General features: G+C 46.8%; 1 protein-coding gene across 1 annotated transcript in view; it reads left to right on the top strand.

Annotated features, from left to right (window-relative positions):
- The window catches only part of Znf282 (zinc finger protein 282), a 28762-nt gene extending 17586 nt beyond the window's left edge, over window positions 1-11176 (top strand). Inside the window, exons 7-8 of the mRNA XM_038318058.1 lie at window positions 391-504; window positions 8746-11176. Coding sequence (XP_038173986.1) covers window positions 391-504; window positions 8746-9578 — 947 coding nt within the window. The 3' untranslated portion in view covers window positions 9579-11176. The remainder of the gene's footprint in view (window positions 1-390; window positions 505-8745) is intronic.
- Window positions 11177-23311: the final 12135 nt, after the last annotated feature.

The raw sequence follows: 23311 nt of genomic DNA, 5'->3' as shown, positions 1-23311 counted from the left end.
TCCCATGAAAATTCTGGGGATGTTCCAGCTGTTTAGGGAAACTCAGCCCCTGAGCTGGGGATGGGTTTATATATGAATTTTTAGAGCTGGAAGGTCTCATCCTAGTCTATGGAGAGTAGGATGAGAAATTGAGCCTAGGAGTCCGGTGAAAGGACCCAGCAGGTGGAAGCAGAGTCCTCTCGGAGTCCTCAGGTCTTGCAGTGGGCTTGTCAGTGGCCCTGGCTGCTGCCTTTGCACAGTTAGTCAGACCAGCCAGCTGTGGTGCTGTGGGCCTTCAAAGCTGAGCTTTTCTCCAGCATAGCCTGGCCCCGTGGTCTCTCTGATCAGTGGATAGTGGGTACTCTGTGAAACTGAATCAAGTCTTAAGGTTGCCTTTTTTCCTGATAACAGAATCTCTCATCTCAGCACATGACATTTTGTCGTGGATCAAACAGGAAGAGCAGCCGTACCCATGGGGCTCGCGTGACTCAATGGAAGGGGAGCTTGGACTAGACTCTGGCCCAAGTGAGTAATGTGTGCCTCTTCTAGAGCCCTTGGGTATTAGGTCCAGAGCAGCTGAAGCCTGCAGTAGAGTTGCTTGCTTTCAGCCTGTTCCTTTCTAGGGTGATTTTGCTGGTGGCAGCCTTTTAAAGTCTGGAGGAATTATCACTGGATGGGAGAGGTGAGTCCTTGTTTGAAGTGGAATGTATGTGGAGGAGAACCAGGAGGTTGACCACTGACACCAGAAGAAATGATAATAGCAGCCACTTCAATAGCCCCTAGCCACCATTTCGAGATTTGGCATTTTTAATTTACTTTAATTTTATGTTTTAGGGTGTTTGGGGCAAAAACTCATATAGCCCAGGGTGGCCTTGAATTCTTTATATAGCCCAGGGTGGCCTTGAATTCTTTATATAGCCAAGGGTGGCCTTGGACTCCTGCTGCTCCTGTTTCCACCTCCTGAGTGCCGGGATTGTAGGCCTCTGACCACAGACTGGTGCAGGCACCCTAACAACAGAGGCACATTCCTGACTCTCTAGGTCTGGTTTTGAAGGCATTGGACCTAGCTCACCAGGCATTGCCAGGAAGTTTGCTCAGCTCTTGTCCATGGTCCTACACTCCCGTTTCTCCAGGTGGCTAGGAGCTCATGGGCCCAGAGGAGCCTTTCCTTGGGTTTGTGCAGGTGTAGCAACAGATCTGGGAAAGCCCCAGAGAACTTGCTAGGCTTTACAAAGGCCTATTTCCTACTTTAGTTTGAATATGATAATTCATAGGACATTTTCGGTCAGGGTATTTTATTTGGGGGATGTCTTTGAGCCCTGGAATTTGGGAGGCAATGCCCAGAATTACAGCAGCATAAGGATCTAGAAATGTTTTCCATCAGTTACTATGAGGATCTAGAAATGTTTCCCCCATCAGTTGCTATGAGGGTCTAGAAATGCCCCCCCTCAGTTACTGTGAGGATCTAGAAATGCTCCCCATCAGTTACTGTGAGAATCTAGAAATGTTTCTCCCATCAGTTACTGTGAGGATCTAGAAATGTTTCCCCCATCAGTTACTATGAGGATCTAGAAATGTTTCCCCATCAGTTACTGTAGCCTTTTTGCAAGACCTCTCTTTTTTCTGCTGAAGAAAATCTGCCTCCTGCTTATTAAGACGAGAATTTGAAACCAGCATTTCATCTGTGGTTCTGTGAGGTTTTAGATGGCTCTAGGACAACAGACTCATAATAATGATTAATATAAAACAAAAAGAAAAACCTAGATCTTCCAAATATTTTGGAGTGGAGAGGTAGCTCAGTAGTTAAGAGAACATACTACTCTTTGTTTGGTTGCCAGCACCTTCTCTCAGCAGGTGGCTCCCAATCCCTTGCAACTCCACTTCCAGAGGATCTATCACCCCTAGCCTCCATGAGCATTGCACCCATGTACATAGCCCCACACCAACACATATAATTAAAATAAGATCTTAAAAACCTTTAGATTTACTTATTTTGGTTTATGTGTATAGTTCACATGTATGTCTGTGCACCGTTTAAATGTGGAGGTCAGAAGAGGTCATTGGATCCCCTAGAATTGGAGTTATAGACAGTGGTGAGCCACCATGTGGGTGCTTGGAATTGAACCTGGGTCCTCTGCAAGAACAAGTGTTCTTAACCACTGGGGCATCTCTTCAGCCCCATAGATGAAAATCTTTTTTTTTTTTTTTAATGGTAGCCTTAGTATAGTGATTTCCAGGAACAGCTAGATAGATGCTTTGGAAGATGTGGTATTATGTGTAAGAACCTTCTGGAAAGGGATTGGCGGGAAAGAGGGTGATGGAGGCAGAGGATGAAATGCAGAAATATATACTGGCTGACCAGCCTCCTTCCCAAACCCTCGGCCATGCACAAGTGGGAGTGGTGCACAGGGTGTCCTTGCTGGACTCAAGGCCATTCAGCCCAACTGGACATGGTAGTTTAGTGAAAGAGGCTCCTTATTTTATATACTGATAAATGTGAATTGAGACTGTAGGGGAAGATTGGAAATCCAGTTCACTAAAAACTGCTATGCGTGAGACTCTGTTAGGCAGGCCAGGGTAGGATTTCAGAGTCCATTGACTACATGATGGCTTCCAGAGGAGGCTGAGCTAGGCTAGGTAGGCAGATTCCCAGTGTTTTGAATGCATGAAATTTCCATGTTAACCACTGCCTTGAATCAAAACAATGAGTCCCACTTTTTCTAGTTTCTGTTTGTTTAACAGTAATTTACTAGTGCCTGTTCAGGGCTATGCAGTGTTGTAAGTACACAGGACAGGCAGGGATGGAAGACCTTTTCCTTTGTAGGAGGCGAAGGTCAATAAACTAGCCAAAAAAGCAATCACGTTAAGCAAAGGTAGAGGGTGGCCAGTGCTCCAAGTGTCCAGATCGGGGAAGACAGGAAGACAGAGCGAGCAATAGGGCTAAGGGCAAGAGAACCAGGAAAAGCCTCCTGGGAAAGGGATAGCTGGATGTGCTCTAGACCCCGCCCCCCAGAAAGAGGCCACACAGGCCTAGCTGGAATGACAGACTAGAGGGAAGTGCGAGAACAAAGCCTAGGGGCCTTTAGGGGCTAGGGCTGGGGCAGTGGTGTGTGTGTGTGTGTGTGTGTGTGTGTGTGTGTGTTTTCAAAGAACAACTTGTTGCAGTCAGCTCTCCAATTCTACCCTGTGGGCTCTAGCATTCAGGTCATTAGGCAAGGATTGAGTCCCTTTACTTAACTAAGCCGTCATCCAGCCATGGACTGTATGCTAATAAGAAAGGAGCCGAGCAGAGGGAGTTCAATAGGGTAATGTAATGAGATCTGATTGCCTTACTCACAAGTATGCCTGGTCATTTTTCTTTAGACTACTTATACTAATTTTTATTTTATGTGTTTGAGTGTTTTATCTGCCTGCGTGTATGTGCACTGTATGCATCTTCGTATCTGAGGTCAGAAGATGATATTGCATCCTCTGGAACTGGAGTTATGAACAGTTGTAAGCTGCCGGGGGTGGGAGGTGGTACTGGGCATTGAAACCAGATCCTCTGCAACGGTCTTCCCCAGCCCCCTGGTTTTCATTTTTACAAGGTCAGTTCAGGAATGGGCATGGTGGGTTCAGAGCTAGAAGGGAAGCTGAGGAAATGTTTTGCAAGCTGATAACTTTGCAATAAGCCAAGTTAAGTCAGAGTAGGCAAAGCAGCAGTGTGCATGGCGAGAAGGGACGGGAAGCAACGGATGGGCACATGTGAAGTGAATCATCAAGAATACCTTCTAGATCTGTATCTGAAGGGAAAGGACACAGGGCAGGACCATTGCTGAAGTGCTCAGCCTGGGGAACAGCCAAGTAGCTAGAAACTAAGTGTTCCACCTTTGACTCTGCTAAAATCTCAGGTGACTTTCAAGTAGTGAGCGAGTAGATGAGTATAGGAGGTTGGAGTTCAAGGTTTAGAGATGGATAGATTTGGGAGTTATAGGTTGGATGACTTTAGACACTATCTACCTGGTTGAGTCTAATATGGCACTCACTTCAGATATGAACATCCCATTTGTGAGGCTTTAGGCTATCTCTACCTTGGACTCTAAATTCTGGGATTCTTACTACCTCCCACATTCAAACATTTGAGAGAATTCCCCACAAAATTCAGGAATATGCTGTGCTTATAATTACAGTTTCATTATAGCCAATAGATTCAAATCAGAACTAGCAGAAGGAAGACATCCAGATAGGTCTGGGTGGGTCCTTTCCCAAATGAGTCAGGATATGCCATGCTCCAACGTATTGATATATAACAGTATGCAGAGTACTGCCTGCCAGTGAAGCTCCCCTAAGCTTCAGTGTGCGTAGTTTTACTGTGGGTGTGACTGACTGAATCAACACCATGAGATCCAACTCATTCTCTCTCATCCCCTCTCTCGAAGTTGAGTGACAGATTCCAAGTTTAATTATGAGGTTGATATTTCTGGCATAGCTAGCCCCATCTTCAGTCATCTTATTAGTGTCAGCTGTCTAGGGGTCCACCATGAGCCCATTAGCATACTCCATCAGTGCCTCTTGGAGCAATAAGGATACTTCCGTTAAGAAGTCAGGAACCAGCCGGGTGGTGGTGGTGCACGCCTTTAATCCCAGCACTCGGGAGGCAGAGGCAGGCGGATCTCTGTGAGTTCGAGACCAGCCTGGTCTGCAAGAGCTAGTTCCAGGACAGGCTTTAAAGCCACAGAGAAACTCTGTCTCAAAAAGAGAGAGAGAGAGAGAGAGAGAGAGAGAGAGAGAGAGAGAGAGAGAGAGAGAGAGAGAGAGAGAGAGAGAGAAAGAGGAAAGAAAGAAAGAAAGAAAGAAAGAAAGAAAGAAAGAAAGAAAGAAGAAAAAAAAAGTATTCAGGAGCTACGGAACACCAGAGACTTAGGGATTACATTTCCAGAACTGGGATCAAAGAATCAAGTTATTACGCTAGTTGTTTCAAGGCTTGTAGACCATGTGAGCTCTTAAACCACACAGATAACAGAGAAAGAAAGAAAGAAGTCTCAGTAGAGACCAAAACATGGCCTTACTGAGGCTAGGAGGAAAATAATCTCTTGGATGGAAGGGAGAGAAAAGTTATGTCAGTGTCCCAAGAGAGACTGACTATGCTTGGCAGGGAAGAGACGATTGGATTTGACAACTAGAGATTATTCATGACCTTCACAAAAGCTGTTTCTAGCTGCTTCTTCTACTTCCTCCTCCTCCTCTTCTTCCTCCTCCTCTTCCTTCTCTTCCTCTTCCTCCTCCTCCTCCTCCTCCTCCTCCTCCTCCTCCTCCTCCTCCTCTTCTTCTTCCTCCTCCTCCTCCTCTTCCTTCTCTTCCTCTTCCTCCTCCTCCTCCTCCTCCTCTTCCTCCTCCTCCTTCTCCTCTTCTTCTTCTTCTTCTTCTTCTTCTTCTTCTTCTTCTTCTTCTTCTTCTTCTTCTTCTTCTTCTTCCTCCTCTTCTTCTTCCTCTTCTTCTTCTTCTGCTTCTTCCTCTTCCTCCTCCTCCTCCTCCTCCTCTTCCTTTTTTTTTTGGTAGCTCAAGCCTTTAATCTGAGCACTTGGGAGGCAGAAGCAGGTGAACCTCTCTGAGTTCAAAGCCAGCTAGGGCTACATAGTAAGACCTTCTCTTAAAAACAATGGAAAAACAGCTGGAGATATAGTTCAGTGGTAGAATGCTTGCCCAGCATGTAGAAGGCCCTGAATTCAAACCTGAGGGGGCAGGGAGGGGTGATGAAGTGGTAAGAGCAAATGTGAGAAACTCTGACTCCTGATAAAATAGGGCTGTGTAAAAGAACAGGGAAATGTAGATAGACGTTCCTGTCCCACCTGGTCCTGCAGTTGTTCAGTCCTAAAGAAATATACAGAGGCCTATATTAATTATAAACTGGTTGGCCTATTGGCTCAGGCTTATTACTGACTAGCTCTTACAACTTAAATTAACCCATAATTCTTATCTATGTTTAGCCACATGGCTTGGTACCTTTTCTCAGTAAAGCATTCTCATCTTGCTCCCTCTGCTTCTGGGTGACGACTCTGTTCTTGCCTTTCCTCTTCCCAGAATTCTCCTAGTCTGATTGCCCCACCTATACTTCCTGCCTGGCTACTGGCCAATCAGTGTTTAATAAACCAGTACAAGTGACAAATCTTTACAGTGTAAAAGAGCATTATCTCACAGCAAAATGAGATAAGATGGCAGGTTGGGCAGGGCACATGGGATCTGGGGATTTTTTTTCTTTATTTTACATATATGAGTTTTTGGCAGGGTGTGTGTATAATCTGTGCACATGTGTCACAAGAGGTCAGAAGAGGGCATCAGGTTTCTTGGAGCTGGAGTTAACAGATGTTTGTGAGCTGCCTTGTGGGTCCTGAAAACCTAACACTGGTCCCCTGGAAGGACGGCATGTGCTCATAACCACTCAGTCATCTGTCTAGCTCCAATACCTAGACAGACCCTTTACTCCTTTAGAGACTGATTTCAACTACCTTGAGGGATAAAGAAGTTTATTCTTCTATGTAACTACAGCAGGCAGTTCAAGGCCAGGCTTACTTGATTTGAGGACCCAGCTATGTTTTGAGGAACTAGGTTCTTTCTATCTCTTTCAGTGGCTGCCTTGGTGTGGCACCAACCTTGGGCTGATGTCATCATCACATCAGCTATCCCAGGCATCACCTGCAGACTTGGCTGGCAGAGGAAAGTCCATTTTTTTCCTATAAACTCTAAGGCAATGTTTCTCAACTTGTGGGTCACCACATCTTTTGGGGAGTGGAATGGCCCTTTCACAGGGGTCACCCAAGACCATCAGAAAACACAGATGTTTATATTATGATTTATAACAGTAGCAAAATTATAGTAATGAGGTAGCAATGAAAATAATTTTATGGTTGGGGTCACCACAACTTAAGATATTGTATTAAAGGGTCATAGCATTAGGAAGGTTGAGAGGAAGCGCTCTAAGGACTAAGGAACCCTCCAGAAGTCTCCCAGAGCAGAGTTCTCACACCTGATTACCAGATCCCAGTCTCTTGCTTGTATCTGAACCAGTGCCCAGCAGTAACTGGAAACTGAAAGCTCTTGTGCCATGCACAAGGAGACTCAGCTGGAGGAGGATGGGGCCTGGGGTATGACAATGACAGAGTGGAAAGCAGAAGTCACTGAAGACAAGAGCCTGGGCACCGGGCCGGGGGAGGGGTCTCAGGACAGGGGAACAGTTTCCTGCAGCAACATGCAAGTGCTTGAGAGAAGAGGAAGAGTTGGGATTCTCTAGGCAACTAACTGAACTGTGGAGGAATCAGAAGCCACCAGAGTGTTCGCCATCGAGTGATTGTATTGCTAGACCTTGAGTGCTGAATTGGGCCAAGCAAAAAAAAAAAAAGGGCTGGGCTGGGAAGCATCTCTGGGAATTAATGAATGTGTGAAAGCAGTGAAGTCACAGGCTTTGGTGGAGCAGCAGCAAAAACCCATGTTGTAGCTGCTACGGGGGCCAGAACCAATCCCACAAAATGCTTTGGAGCCATGATAATGCATTTGAGCATCCAGAGTACAGGTGAGAATGAATTTGGTTTTGTTCCTGGCCGCTCCTCTAGAAATAGTGGTCAAGGTTGACTAGGCCAGAAGGGAGGGTAGCCTGCTCTGTGTAAGGTGGTATTTAAGAACTGGCTGCAGGTGCCAGCGAGTCTCAAGGATAGGGTAGGAACTTGGCAGTTGTGACTTGAGAAGTGGCCTCCATTTAGCTCTACTCCCGAGTGGGAGTGCTGAGGGGAAAAAGGGTGGGTCAGAATTCACCTTTTTCACCGTCTCCCACAGGCTGTCTCTGAATGGGGGTCAGGCTCCTCAGCTCCTCTTCGGGGGGAGGACATAACATTATGATGGAGGAGAAGGCATAAGAAGACTCCTAAATATAGGGAATTGAGGTCATGGTTCTGACACAAAGAGTCTGGACTCTACCCACTGCTCCCCTGCCACACACACACACATGCTCACACACACACACTTGTACCCAGAACAGTGGTGAGCTTAGGGTGCAATGGAAAGGCACTATTTCCTGGGCAGAAGCAGTTTTCTGGTGAGACATGTTGTGAAATGACATCACAGTTTTGTTCCCTTAGGTCCTGATTGGACTCACACCATCCTGGTCACCCAACTTCTTTTCAGGCTCTAACTGCACATCTTTCTGAGGTTTGAGCCTGAGCTCACTGTGTTCCATTTTGGTAAGACTCTAGATGGGTTTTCACCTAGGGAAAATTCTCTCCTTCACCTTGAGACAATCTCCAAAGATAAATAACATTGTCCTGGAACTTGCTCTGTAGACCAGGCTGGCCTCGAACTCAGAGATCCACAGAGTGCTGGGATTAAAGGCATGTGTCACTATACCCAGTTTAGTCTATATTTACAAAATTTTAAATGTGTGTATTTGTGTGTGTGTGTGTGTGCCTACAAGCATGTCTATATCTATGCTCCCTGGGTGTGCCTGGTGCCCATGGAGGCCAGAAGAGGGCATCAGATCCCCTAGAACTAGAGTTAGACAGTTGAACTGCGTTGTGGATGCTGGGAATCCAACCCAGATCTCGAGGAAGACCTGGTGCTCTAGACCCCTGAACAGTCAACCTTTGAAGTAAGTTGACTTCTGGGTAGCAGAAGAGATCTGGAGGGCTTTCCTATCCCTAATTCCAAGGCCCAGAGGATCAAGTCCCACTCTGGGACACTGCGGGACCCTGAAGAAGAGCACTATCAGCGTGTCACTTCTGTTTCTCTCCCCACCTCTAGGTGACAGTCTGCTGCTGGTGAAAAACCCACCCCCGGCTTCTGCGCAGCCTCAACCCCAACCTCACCAGCAGAGCTTGCCCACCTTGGCGGTGCCAGAGAACCCTGGTGGCCCCGGGAACCGCAGCCTACTGGAGGACAGCTTCCCCGCGCTTCCGGGGGAGCGCAGTACCGGAGGCGAAACTCAGCCGGGTGGGGAAGGCAGCGCGGGAGGTGGCAGCGATGGTGGCGGTGGCGGTGGTGGTGGCGGCAGCACTGGTGCGGGTAGTGGCAGCGGTACCGATGCAGGCGCGAGTGTGGGCAGTGGCTGCGGCAGCTGCTGCCCGGGCGGCCTGCGGCGAAGCCTCCTGGCTCACGGCGCGCGCAGCAAGCCCTACTCTTGCCTGGAGTGTGGCAAGACCTTCGGCGTGCGCAAGAGCCTCATCATCCACCACCGCAGCCACACCAAGGAACGGCCCTACGAGTGCGCCGAGTGCGAGAAGAGCTTCAACTGCCACTCTGGCCTCATCCGCCACCAGATGACGCACCGCGGCGAGCGGCCTTACAAATGCTCCGAATGCGAGAAGACCTACAGCCGCAAGGAGCACCTGCAGAACCACCAGCGGCTGCACACGGGCGAGAGGCCCTTCCAGTGCGCGCTTTGTGGCAAGAGCTTCATCCGCAAGCAGAACCTGCTAAAGCACCAGCGCATCCACACGGGCGAGCGGCCCTACACGTGTGGCGAGTGCGGCAAGAGCTTCCGCTACAAGGAGTCACTCAAGGACCACCTGCGCGTGCACAACGGCCCGGGCCTGGGGGCCTCGCGGCCGCTCCAGGTGCCGCCAGAACGAGACTAGGGTTGGGCTGGGGGGCGGGGAGGACCAGACTGGAGTTGGGGCAGGCCAGTGTTCCTGAGGACCAAACCTCCTGTCCCACCGTTGTCAGCGCACCTCCCCGCCCTCTCCCCACCTCCTGCTGGAAATCGGCACAGGAATTGCACTCCAGACAGGGTATTCCAAGGGGTGGACCGGGGTACCCCAGTACTGTCCAACTTTCTTGGACAGTTCAGTTCATCTCATAGGGTGAACCCAGTGGCCAGGGAAGGTTCCAGAGGGACAGCAAGGCAGCAGAAGTCGTTTGGACATGCCTCGGACTTCCTAGTGTGCCCACTGGCCACCGGGGCCACAGATCTGATCAGGGAAAGTGACCAGGGAGTCTCAAAACCCTTCTGAAATAAGGAAATACTATTCATCCTAAGGTGAGGAGACGCCCTGAAAAAGCAAGCAAAGACGCAATGGGAAACTGAGGGATGCGCTAAGGGTAACATTCTCATGACAACACTGCCTCGCGCTCTAACAGCGCTTTATACTTTTTTAAGAAGTGTTTTCTATCCGTTAACTATTTACACCCTTAGCTTATCCCTTTGAGATAGGTGGGGTAGGATTTTCCTGATGTGGTAACTGAGGAAAGTGAGACACAGGTGAGATAGTTGTTTAGCAAGACCGCATGAGAACATGGCGGCCAAGCCGCACCCGGGCTCCAGCCCAGTGCAGTGTCCCCACCGCACACACTGCCTACCTCTGTCGGTCTCAGACCGCTCTCACCTGGCCTTCCTGGTCTCTCTCCTCTCTCCCTTCCCTTCCTGGATCCCCCAAATCCCCTCAGAAGCAACAGGAGCCAACTCCTGGGGTTACTGGGAATGGGGAACTGATTGGCTGTAAAATGGCTAGGCTTGTTCTTGCTCTTGGCCTGAACGTGGGCCCTCGCAACCTGGTCCCCCAGCCCGTCTTTCCCAACTCTGATCATCCAGTCAGGTGCAGCAGCAGCTTTTCACTGCACAGTTAAGGCCAGACCCTCCGAGGCAGCTGGTGCCCTGGGTCAGACCTCACCCTGATGATTTACTCCAGTTTCCCAGGGCACAGGGTGAGGAAAGACCGGCTGCCAGAGTAGCCACCAAGGAATGAGACTGCCCAGGAGGGCTGGGCAAGTGGGTGCTAGAGCCTGAGCTCTCTCCTGCCCTGGGCATCCCAGTTGGTGCTATCTGTTAAATGATTGTGCTCATGGACAATGGACACAGACCTACTATGCTCTGACCCTGCCGGCGCGTTGGGAAGCGCCAAAGGACTCCCTTTTCATGTTGGTGCATAGCTCCGTGGCTCCCAGCACCGCAGCCTGGTGGGCCAGTCTCCATTTCAGCATCTTGCATGGCCAGGCACTGGGGTGGGGTGGCATGCCCCAGGACCCTTGTTTGTGTCTAAAATGGCTTTCCTGCTCCTCTTGTGGATCCTGTTTCTCTCCAAGCTAGGGAGCGTGGTGGGTGGCCGGCATTTCATGGCACCACCTTTGTGAGCGCTCTGCTTCTGTCCTGCTCATCTGCGCTGCTCCGCTTTCCTCAGACCCCTTTTTGCCGTGCAAAGGGAATTCTTGAAATTAAATAAAAGGTATCCAGATTGCAGACTGCATGTTCCCAAAGCTGTAGCGTCCTCCAGCATGGCATCCTCCAGCAGACTTCAATGAACTGCAACCCAATAAGCTGGAACTTCTTCACTCAGCTTTTTGAAGGAGGCTGATCTTAGGGAAACAAGTTATCTTGAGATGAGTACAAGGGAGGGTTCAGTGGGGTTCTAGCAGAGTAGGAGGGGACCCTCCAGTTCAGGGATTGTTTGGGAGGGGACAATCTACTACTTTTCAAAAGCAAAGACAGTAATTCATAATCTAAATCATGGAAGGTAAGATCCAAATATTTTTGACTGCTGGAAGTGTGTGGGAGGGGTAATAATGACTGAGACATGAGTTTAAAACATTTAACACATAGCTTGAGTTCCTTTATTTTACCTCCAAGAAGCTGATTCCCAAAGAGGTATGGTGATGGAGCTGTTGACAGCCAAGGCTCTGGAGCCCTCCATGGCATTCTCCTGATGTGGGTACTAGGAACCAAATCCAGGTCTTCTGCAAGAATAGCAAGAACCCGTCTCTCTAGCCTTGTGGTGTGTGTGTGTGTGTGTGAGCTAATAGTCTCAAATAGTGAGAGGGGTGTGGGGAGCCAGGAAGATTAAAACATCTAGCGCTCAGAGCTTCTGGGCCCTTCTGGACCTGTGCTCATTGTCCAAACAGCTGACTCATGGATCACAACATTTCTTTGTACGGTCACTACACCCTTCTAGGTACAGAGCCTTGCAAAGGCTGCTGCTCAAGAGTACAGGGAGTCTGACCAGGAGGGACCTGGGGAGCCATATAAGTAGTATTCACTCCAACAAACCAAAGATGGATTCCACCCAGTGCAGCTTGGTGAGTGCGCTTACCAAGATTAATTGCAGACGCTTGGACAACTCAGGCAGCAGCGCCACTGCAGAGGTCCACCCTGTTTGCTACCTCATACATTAGCAGTCTACAATTATATACAACTGGGGCAGAGGGGGGCTGACTGGGGTCCTCTGGTGAGTCAGCTGTCACCCTTTCCCCTCCTTCCACAAGGGACATTGACAGCCTCCCTGCCATTACCATAGACTCAGTGGTTGTATTTTGTTTGTCTTATTGTGACTTTGGACCAAGGTCTCCTGTAGGCTACCACAACTCGGCTCCATGGTAGTCATGTCTGCCCTCTAGAGAACTGCGGTGTCACACTGGGCACGACCTGAGTCCTTTACCTTTTTTTTTTTTTTTTTTTTTTTTTTTTTTTTTGTTTTGTTTTTTTTTTTGTTTTTTTTTTATGTTTGTTGTTTTGTTTTTTTGACACAAGGTCTCTGTGTAGCCTTGGCTATCCTAGAACTTAATCTGTAGACCAGACTGGCCTGGCCTCCCATATAGACACCTGTCTGCCTCTGCCTCTGCCCAGCTGTTGGGATTAAAGGCATGCACCCTGTGGAACACTTTTTTTGTTTTTGTTTTTAAAGACATCGTCTCACTATGACGTCCTGCCTGGCCTAGAACTTGCTATGTAGACCAGTCTGACCTGGAACTCACAGAGATCTGCATGCCTCTGTCTCTTGAGCGCTGGAATTAAAGGCGTGCGCCACCAAGCTTGACCTGGTCCCTTAACATTTTGTGAGTTGTGTCATTCTATAGAAAAAGTGTTTAGAGGATAAGATTGAAGATAGATGGCCCTTGATCATTATTAAACATTTAGTGACCATGGGTAAGACCCAATTCTTGTTAAGCTTGAAATGTAGGAGAGAGAGGACATGTGGGAGAATGAAACCATGTAGCTACATGAGGATAGACGTGGGAAACACATGCTTGATCTCCCGTAGGCTTGCCACAGTGGCACGACATAGAACGCTGGAGAACACTGGTCTAGAGAAGCCATACATAGCCAGTGAGCACCAGCGCCCACAGTGCCTACCGTGGGTTCCTGGAGCATGCTCCAGTGGGTTTCTGGGGCTCTCTTCAACTACACCATGAGTGGCCCCAGTCCTGAAACAGGCCCTGGGGACAATCAGCTCTGCTCTCAGAACTGACCAAAGGTAGTAACTTTTAGAATGCTGGCCTTTGCATGGCCATTCATTGAATTACCCATTTTGACATTTTAGCCCGTGTCAGTCAGGACAGGCACTGTGTTGGGGGATGATTTACATGTGATGGGTTAGGAGGCTGACCCACACGAAGAAGAAATGGGCAATCCCAGGTGGTAGTTAGTCATGCTTGTTGTAGCTGGTCTATGTAAGACATGCTGAGCTTGTGGTGCATGAAGCAGCAGGTGCAACTCCTGGAGAGGTCGGGCTTGAAGCACGAGCTGCATGGGGAAGGAAGGCAGGGGACAGGGATTGTGAGGCAAGGAGAAGGCTGATGAGTCAGGGCAGAGAGGTACAAACTTATCGGCTGTATAGTTAGATGGTGAGGCATAGTGCGGGCCATGAAGACGGAGTACTCAGCTGTCCCATAGCCGACCATCAACAAGCCTGGGATCCACTGTGGTGCACCCCTGTAGAACTTGATAGAAGAGCAGCATTAACTGTCAAAGGAGGTCAGAAAGGATTCAATGAAAGTTTTGAGAAGCCGGGATAAGCCAGAGACCATTGAAAATGACAAAAATACAGGTAAATGTTCCTTTTAAAATTGAAATGGGTTTTTAATTTCTGAGCAAACATTTTGTGTGTGATGCTCTCATGTACATGAGCAGAGGTTATTGGGTCCTGTTCTTTCACTCTCTGCCTATTCCCTTGAGAGCGGGTTTCTCACTGGACCTGGGCTAAGCTGGCAGCAAGCAAGCCCTAGTGTTCCTTCTGTTCCTCCTCCGCTGCCCACAGCACACTGGCGCTACAGGTATACTTGACTTTTTTTGTTTGTTTGCTTTTTTGAGACAGGGTTTCTCAGTAGCTATGGAGCCAGTTCTAGAACTATAGACCAAGCTGGTCTCAAACTCACAGAGATCCGCCTGCCTCTGCCTCCTGAGTGCTGAGATTAAAGGTGTGCGCCACCACCGCCCGGCTATACCTGGCTTTTTATGTGGTGCTGAGGATTTGGATCTAGGTCCTCATGACTCCACAGCAAGTGCCTCCCCCCTTTTCTGGTGGGGTGGTTGATGCTAAATTTTGAACCCAGGTCTTCCTAGATGTTAGATAAGCAACCTTCTACTGTATTGCCTCCAAGCCTTTTCCTTTCTTCCTTCCTTCTTCCTTCCTTCCTGCCTTCCTTCTTTCTTTTTTCCTTTCTGAGATGGTCTTATGTAGTTCAGAGTGTGTAGTGAGGAGCTGCGTGTAGGCCTGCTTTTCATTCCGCCCAGCTCCCAGGCACCGGCTAGTTTATGCCCCGAAATAATTACACGGAAACTGTATTCTTTTAAACACTGCCTGGCTCATTAGTTTCAGCCTCTTACTCACATCTTGACTAACCCATATCTAACAATCTATGTAACACCGGGAAATATTCAGCATGTCTGACCTGGTGGCTGGCTTCATCACATCTGTCTCCCTGAGGAGAGGCATGGCGGTCTGTCCCAGGGAGGAGAGGCGGGGCAATTGTCTGAGCCATCTACCTCACTTCCTTTTTCCTGTTCTGTCTACTCCACCTATCTATATCTTGCCCTATCAAAAAGCCAAGGCAGTTTGTTTATTAGCCAATGAGAATCCTCCATCAAGAGTGGCCTGCAACTTCCTATGTAGCCAAGGATAACCTTTAATTTCTGATCCTCCTGCTTCTGCCTTCTGAGTGCTGGGATTACAGGCATGTACCAACACAGAGGCTTTCTACATTGCTGAGTCTGAGCCTGAGGCTTTATGTGTACAAGACAAACACTATCAACTGAGCTATATCACCAACTCCAAACAAAAATATCTTATGATCAAGGATTTTAGTGTCATATTGGTTCTTTGTTTGTTTGTTTGTTTGTTTGTTTGTTTGAGATCTGGTCCCTGGGTATTGGGTATTGGTGGGGAGAGTAAGGGGGAAATGGGGGGAAAAGTCACACCAGTCCTGACTAATCAACCTGGGCCTGTTGGCCTTTAATGTTATAAAGAACTCTACAGGAAAAACTGTGGGCCCAGGGCTGGTATCCCCCTGACTCTGCACTGATTTCCCCCATAAAACACTTAAATGTAATAGGCCTTTATACTTTACAAGTCAGAGCCTCGGAGAGAGCTTCTCCTTTCAGCACGGCACAGCAAATGACCTAAAATTATCCCGAACCCATTAACTGTCTCTGTTCTTTTGTTGTTGTTTATTAGTGACAAGGTCTCACTATGTAGCTCTGGCTGTCCTAGAACTCATTATATAGATCAGGCTAGCCTTGAAGTCACAGAGATCCACCTGCCACCACCTCCCAAGCACTGATATTAAAGGTGTGTGCCACTACACCCGGCTTCTGTCTCTGTTCTTAAAAGACTTTGAATCATTCTTATCAGCAATGTCTCAGAACCTACCATCCTGATGATCTTTCTCCATCCTGCATTTCCCCCATCTTACTAAGGGGCAGCTTGTTTCTATTCTGGGTTCTCCTCAGCCCTTCTCTTCAGGATATACTTGGGAAATCCCCAAATCTTAATTTTTTATTCTACAATTTTGTTCAATCTTTGCTTGCCTTCTGTTTTCCAAGCCATTTCCTGTGGCCTCTTTTCCCACAATTTGAATGGCCAATAAAAAGCTGGTTAAGCAAAATATTAGTTGCTCTTTAAGAGGAATTGTGTATCATTTTTTCCAAGCCATCAGTCAATGAATGGAATTTTGGAGATTTTGTATTAATATATTCAAAGTAAACAATGTAAAAAGGGGATATGCAGGGGAAAGAAAATCTAGCAGGACAGCCACAACTGTAGTCCCAGCTACTCTGGAAGCTAAAGCAAAACAAAATCTTGTCACATACACATTTCGCTCCCTGTGAAGAAGCATCCAAGTTATGACTTTTAGAAAATACTCCCAGTTGGGTGATGGTGTGATGGAGGAGAGTTATCTGTCTATGTTTCTTTCATTGGTTAATTAATAAAGAAAACTGCCTTGGCCCTTTAAGAGACAGAAAATTAGGTAGGTGGAGTAGACAGAACAGAATTGTGGGAACAAGGAAGTAGAGTGGGGGAGACGCTTCAGGCAGTCGCCATAGTGAGTCTCCATGCTGCTCCTCTCCGAGATGGACACAGGTTAAGATCTCTCCTGGTAAGCCACACCTCGTGGTGCTACCCAGATTACTAAATATGGGTTAAAGGAAGATGTGAGAATTAGCCAATAAGAGGCTGAAACTATGGGCCAGGCAGTGTTTTAAAAGAATACAGTTTCCGTGTAATTATTTTGGGTAAAGCTAGCCAGCGGCAGGTGGCGGGACGCAGCCCCGCTGCTTCACACTACAATGGTGGTGCACGCTTTTAATCCCAGCACTCCAGAGGCAAAGACAGGCAGATCTCTGTGAGTTCAAGGCCAGCCCAGACTACAAAATGAGTTCCAGGACAGTGAGGACTGTTTAACAGAGAAACCCTGTCTGAAAAAATACTCCCCATAATGTTAATTTTGTAGATATGCTTGCTGCTTTACCCTTCATATCACTTTTTTTCCTTTTGTCAGGTGTCTGAGAAATTATTGCAATAGGTACACAGGAAATGTCTTTCTTTTTGTGGTTGCTCTTTTTAAAATCAGGATTTAACCATATAGCTCCAGTTGGCTTGGAATTTACTACACAGACAAGGCTGTCTTTGAACTCAGAAACCCCCATCCCTCTGCACCCTAGTGTTAAAAACAGGCTGCTACCATGGCCCGCTGCTACCATGTTGCACGTTTTACGTGGAGTGGTGGACCTGATTTATCTATTTATTTATTTATTTATTTATTTATTTATTTATTAGCAGATCTCTATTGATTGATTGCCAAGTTGTTTTATTGGAGGTGTTTTTTGTTTGTTTGCTTGCTTTGGACACAAGGCCTTGCTGCAAACTCACTATGTAATTGAGGATGGCCTGCTTCTGCCTACCAAGTGCTGGGATCATATAAGTGTGTGTGTGTATGTGTGTGTCACCAGGCCTGTTTTTTAAAATTTATTATGGGGGGGTGTTCCATTGTACACTATGGAGGTCAGGGAACAACATTGTTGACTCAGTCCTCTCCTCTCACTTTTACCTGGGTTCCAAGGGAGGAACTCAGGTCACCCAAGCTCGTCTGGTAAGTGCCTTTACCCACTGAGCCGTTTCATCAGCCCCACCGGGCCTGTGTTTAAAGGAGCGTTTCTTCCTCTGCACCGCACCTATGGAAACAATACACACTTAACCTTTCTGGCCATCTCTCACTGGTCTGTCCTTTACTGCCCACATTTCACCTTTGCTGAGCCAGGCCTGTGTCTTCAGCATGAACAGATTATACCCCATTTATTTCCATCCATGCTCTTATGAGGTCCTGGGTCAGGAAAATTATGCTCCAGTCCTGTTCTCTCCTTGATAAAGTTCCCTGTCACTCCAGGCTTTATCTTTCTCTGATTTTGAGCAGAGCCTTCTAGAAATATCTCTAGGTCCTAGAAATTTCTCCTTGTGCCCAAGGAAAGCACAAGAACAGGACAGGACCTTCTGAGCCCTTGTATTTGGTTTGATCACAGAAGACTATAATACTTTTTAAAGGTGGGGTGTGTAGCCAAGTTGATGTCAAACTCAGTATCTTTCTTTAAGCCAGGCATGGTGATCTAGGTATGTATCCTAGTACTGAGGGAGCTGAGGCAGAAGGATGACTGACACTGAGCCTGTTCTAGGCTATCTAGCAAGATGCTGTTTCAAAACAGAGAAGAAAAATCTTGCCTCAGCACCTCGCCCCCATCCCTGCTGGGTCTACAACATATACACACCACTATGCCCGGCTTCATGTAATACTTTTTTAAAAAAAATTGAGACAAGGTGTCTAGCATCCCAGTGTCATAGAGCACTGCCCCCTCCCCCAAGTGTAAGTCATTATCTTCATCAGAGCAGCTGTGACTGCTTACAAGAAACCAAATCTGGCTTGTTGGCCATTGGCATTCCCCCATAGAAAAAGAGCAGGGGGTGTGAGATCTCAGCAGCTCCCTCCTGCACCTCCCAGCTATTTGACTGTAGTTCTTCTCTAGCTGCATGTGGCCTCAATTCTCAGGAGGGAAGACCAGAGCACATGAGAGTGTAGGCTGGCTGACAGGAGACTCCAGTTGTCCATGCTGGAGTGTGACTTTCCCGTGGGGCAGCTGTTTCAGGGTCACCTATAACCCTGTAAATAACCCCCACCATGCTCTGTAAATGTTCAATAAATGTGTTGGTTCCCTACGCTGGAATCCTACTTTGGTTTGTTTGAGCTCTCTAAAGAGAGGGTAGATGTTTGTTTACTTCAGCTCAGGGAAAGTCCCCAGCTCCCTATTGTCCTTAGTTAAAAAAAAATACGAGTGTGTAGGTGTTTCACCTGCATATATGTCTGTGTACCACTATGTGCCTGAAGCCCACAAAAGCCAGAACAGAGTAGGTCCCTTAGAACCAGAATGACTGTTGTGAGCAACCATGTGGATGGCCCAGTCCTCTCAAAGAAGAACCAGTGCTCTTTGAGTGTGTGTGTGTGTGTGTGTGTTGTTTTGTTTCTCAAGGCAGGGCTTCTCTAGCTTTGGAGCCTGTCCGGGAACTAGCTCTTGTAGACCAGGCTGGCCTCGAACTCACAGAGATCCACCTGCCTCTGCCTCCCAAGTGCTGGGATTAAAGGCATGTGCCACCACCACCAGGCGAACCAGTGCTCTATACTGCTGAACCATCCCTATAGTCCCCCATAATACTTTTATTAGTTCAAATACTTGTAAGTATGATCAACAGAAGCTGGCTGACCCCCCCAAGAATGTAGAAACTTCTGGAAAGAACCTGGAATCATTCACTGTTGTAAAATATTATTTTAAGCTGTGTTACTTTTGTTTATGTTGCATTTGCTTAACTCTGAGAAGCTGTATTATTTTGCCTGTCTAAAAAACCTGATGGTCTAATAAAGAGCTGAATGGCCAATAGTTAGGCAGGAGAAAGGACAGGCAGGGCTGGCAGGCCGAGCGGATAAATAGAAGGAGAAATGAGGATGAGGGGGAGCAATGAAAGAACAAGGGGAGGAGGTCACCCACCCAGCTAGTCATGGAGTAAGAGTGGAAGTAAGGTATACAGAAGTAAGAAAAGGAAAAAGCCCAGAGGCTAACAGTAGTCTGGATAATTTAAGAAAAGCTGGCAAGAAACAAGCCAAGCTAAAGCCAGGTGATTATAAATAAGACTAAGCTTCTGTGTGATTTATTTGGGAGCTAGGTGGCAGGCCCCCCAAAAGAGCAAAAACAAAAAAAAAAAAAGAAACAAGAACAAAAAAACCAACATTCACAGACTCAGAGGTGCAGTTGAACCAACCTAGGATACAGAGAAAATCACCTCTGATCTCTGCTCCCTTCTCTGTGTTCAGTCTCTGTTCCAAAGCAGCTTCCTCAAAAAATGAGAGCTAAGACTTTCTAAGCTGGTGCGGTTTTACTTTGTCCCTGGAGAGGAAGCGCTTTCCTTGGTCCAGTTCACGGTGTAAACCCGTCCTGCCTCAATGACTGCTGGAGAGGAAGCGCTTTCCTTGGTCCTGTTCACGGTGTAAACCTGTCCTGCCTCAATGACTGTTGCCTGGAGGCTGGGATGCTATGATGGGACCCGGCTGAGTCAGTGTTTGCCCTTCGACCAGTAGTGTTTTGCCGTGGGGGCCAAAGTCTGTGACTCCAGCCTCAGAGGAGGCTCACAGAGAAGAATCCTAAATTCAAGGCCATCCTAAGGACATTGAGGCCTGTCAGCGCTAAAGAATGAGTTCAAGGCCAGCCTGGGCAATAAAGTGATAACACGTTTCAAAAAAAAAAAAAAAAAAAAAGCAGGGCAGTGGTGGCTCAGGCCTTTAATCCCAGGACTTGGGAGGTTCAGTTCAAGGCCATCCTGGTGTACAGAGGAAGTTCCAGAACAGCCAGAGCTATAGAAAAACCCTGTCTCAAAACACTAAAACAGGGCTGGAGAGATGGCTCGGTGGATAAGAGTACTGACTGCTCTTCCAGAGGATCCGGGTTCAATTCCCAGCACCCACATGGCAGCTCACAGCTGTCTGAAGATCCAGTTGCAAGGGATCTGACACCTTCACACCAATGCACATAAAATAAAGTTAAACAAACCATAAAAAAAATTTTAAAAAAACACTAAAACAACAAAAAGGAAAAAAAAGCTGGGATATAGCTCATGGCGGGGGGGGGGGCACTTTTAAAAGATGTGAATGATCCTCAGTTCTGGGGGTGGGAAAAAATAAAGGAAAACAACAACAACAAGCAACACCTGTGAGGAGTCGTTCCTACAGGGAGGGAAATCCTGTGCCAGGGGAAGAGAGCCATGCCGGGCTGGTGATATAAACAGGGTTCCCCAGTATACACACAGCAATGGAGGTACCTGGAGCCAAGGTATGTTCAGTCTAATATTTTTATTGACCTGGAAAAGCATGGTCCTTGTTCTGTGAAGACTAGCAAGTTAGCAGGGGTGACTAAACGGGACAGGTTTCAAAAAAATGTAGGCTGAGCAGTGGTGATGCACGTCTTCAGTCCCAGCACTCAGGAGGCAGAGGCAGGCAGATCTCTGAGTTTAAGGCCAGCCTGGTCTATAGAGTGAGTTCCAGGACAGCCTAGGCTACAAGGAACCCTATCTTGAAACACCCACCCCCAAAGTCTATGCTGGGAATGGTGATATACACTTTTAATCCAAACACTCAGGAGGAAAAAGCAGGTGGATCTCTGTAAATTCAAGGCCAGCCTGGTCTACAGGATAGCCAGGGCTATGTAGAGAGATGCTGTCTCAAAATTTTTTTAAAAAAAGTCTAGGCATAGGTATAGCTACATACATATGTTTACATATATGTGTTATGTATATTGTATATATGCTACAAACCATACACAAAGTAGAAAATTTATGGGCTAGAGATATTTTAAAAACATCGTTTTAAACTTAAAATTGAATTATTTTAGGATACATACCTGTGATCTCAACCCTCAAGAGGCTGAGGCAGTAGGATTAGGAGTTCAAGGCCACCAACGCGACCACCACCAAAGTGCTATTTGTGATTGTAGATTATCATAGTTACTGCCCAGGTGGCTGCTCTCTTGCAGTATAGTCAATAAACTATTCTTCAGAAAAGGAAAATGAATTTTTGTTTGTGTTGCAAAGATTTTTCTGTTATAGATAATGTCAGCATCACTCTTGGCTCTATGTGTAGCGCTCACCCGCTACAGATGAATTGCTGAGAAGACAAATCCTAACTGTGTGCGATGCCCTTATTCCTCTAATAGCGGCAGCACCAGGTATAGTGACTGGGAGCCACAGTGAAAGATCTTTCCAGAAGCCTGTGTCAACATCCGAGTGTCAATAGAAAGGGACAAATGTAGTTTCTGAGAGAGACTCAACAAAGTGACATCTTCTTGGTGAGTTCCTTGCAGGACAAAGCTTTGCTCTTGCAAATACAGAAGCAAAACAGAAGCCAGAAATTTTGTTACTGAGTGTTTGCTCCATGCCAGGCATACAGCATCCACAAACACTTTACATAGATTGCTTCACATTCTCAGTGGGAAGATAAAGGTAGCAAATACAGAGAGAGCACACACCACACATCTAAATATTTACTTATTTTTACATGTATATTTGTGTGCCTGCATGAGTATATGTGTGCCCCGTGTATGTAAAAGCCCTTGGAGGCCATGAGAGGGTGTCAGATCCCAAGAACTGGAGTTATATAGGTGGCTGTGAGCCACCATGTGGGTTCTGGGGAATGGAACCAGGTAGCTCTCCAGGCTTTGTGCCTTAAAAAAAATAATTAAATAGTTGAGGCTGGGTTTCACTAGGTAGCTATGGCTGGTCTGGAACTCACAGAGATCCACCTGCCTCTGCCTCCTGAGTGTTGAGATTAAAGGCATGTCTCTCTCCCTCTCCCCCCCTCTCTCTTACACACACACACACACACACACACACAAGTAGATTTTTAAAGAGATAAGGTAAAAAGCAGAGAAGAGAATTAGGGGTCCAGAGACCTTAAATCTATCTTTGAGATGTTTTGGATTATATAGACTCAGAACAAAGGGCAAGAAAGCAGGCATGATCAAGCAGTCCTGGTCAATATATGGTCTAGTGATTGCTGTCCCAGTTCTGGTTCTGCAAAGAGGTAGGAAGAAGTCCTTATTGCTGCCATTGAATTGCTTGAGAGGATCCGTCTGGCTCCTACAAGATGGTTATTTCTGCTTCACACTTATGGACAACTGCCATTATCTGAGAGGTGATCTATCCTTCAACATTCTGCTGTTTCTGGGATTCAAAGTGACTACATGTTAAGGACAATGACTTATGTCTGGTGGAGTTCTGGGGTTAATGTTGGGGGGGGTTGTTTGGAGTCAATGTCTCTTTTGGTATTTCTGAAACTCGCTATATAGCTGAGGTTGGCCTCAAAAACTCCAGAGTGATGATAATTTGGCCAGATGTTTCCAAGCCAGAATGCACAACATACTGTCTCTAACACTTGCCATGGCATAAGGACTAGGTTAATTATTTGTGATTAAGGCTACCTTGAATTCTGCAACACACCTGGTTACCTCTAGTTCCCTTTAAAAAAAATTATTATGTACAATATGTATACCAGAAGAGGGCACCAGATCTCATTACAGATGGTTGTGAGCCACCATGAGGTTTCTGGGAATTAAATGCAGGACCTCTGAAAGAGCAGCCAGTGCTCTTCACCTCTGAGCTGTCTGTCTCTCCAGGCCCCATGTTTCTAATTTCTAAAAAGCCAAGTAACCTGTGAGTGTTTGGAATGAAATCACTTACCTTTGAGAACACCTTTTCTTCAAGTTCTTCCCTCAGAGAAAAGTGTGAATTTACTCATTTAAAAATTATTTTTGTAAAAATTATTTTTATTTTTTAACAATTACATTCATGTACAGAATGTACTGCAATCGCATCCACCCCACCCATTACCCTGTCTACTAATCCCTGTCCTTCCCACGTATCTTTTTTTTTTTTTAACTTTCACATATCTGAATCTCTTAAAGTATTTCGCGGTGTGCAGGGCTTACCTTAAATTCAAAAAATGCTCTTGATTTTGCGAGCTCTTGGGGTTTATACCCCACACTCAAAGACTGGGGTTCCGAGCTGCTGTTCACCTT

This window comes from Arvicola amphibius, chromosome 2 (genome assembly GCF_903992535.2).
Source record: "Arvicola amphibius chromosome 2, mArvAmp1.2, whole genome shotgun sequence".
In the NCBI taxonomy this organism is placed as follows: domain Eukaryota; kingdom Metazoa; phylum Chordata; class Mammalia; order Rodentia; family Cricetidae; genus Arvicola; species Arvicola amphibius.
Note: the sequence above shows the minus strand (reverse complement) of the source record. Positions and strands in the feature narration are given on the sequence as shown.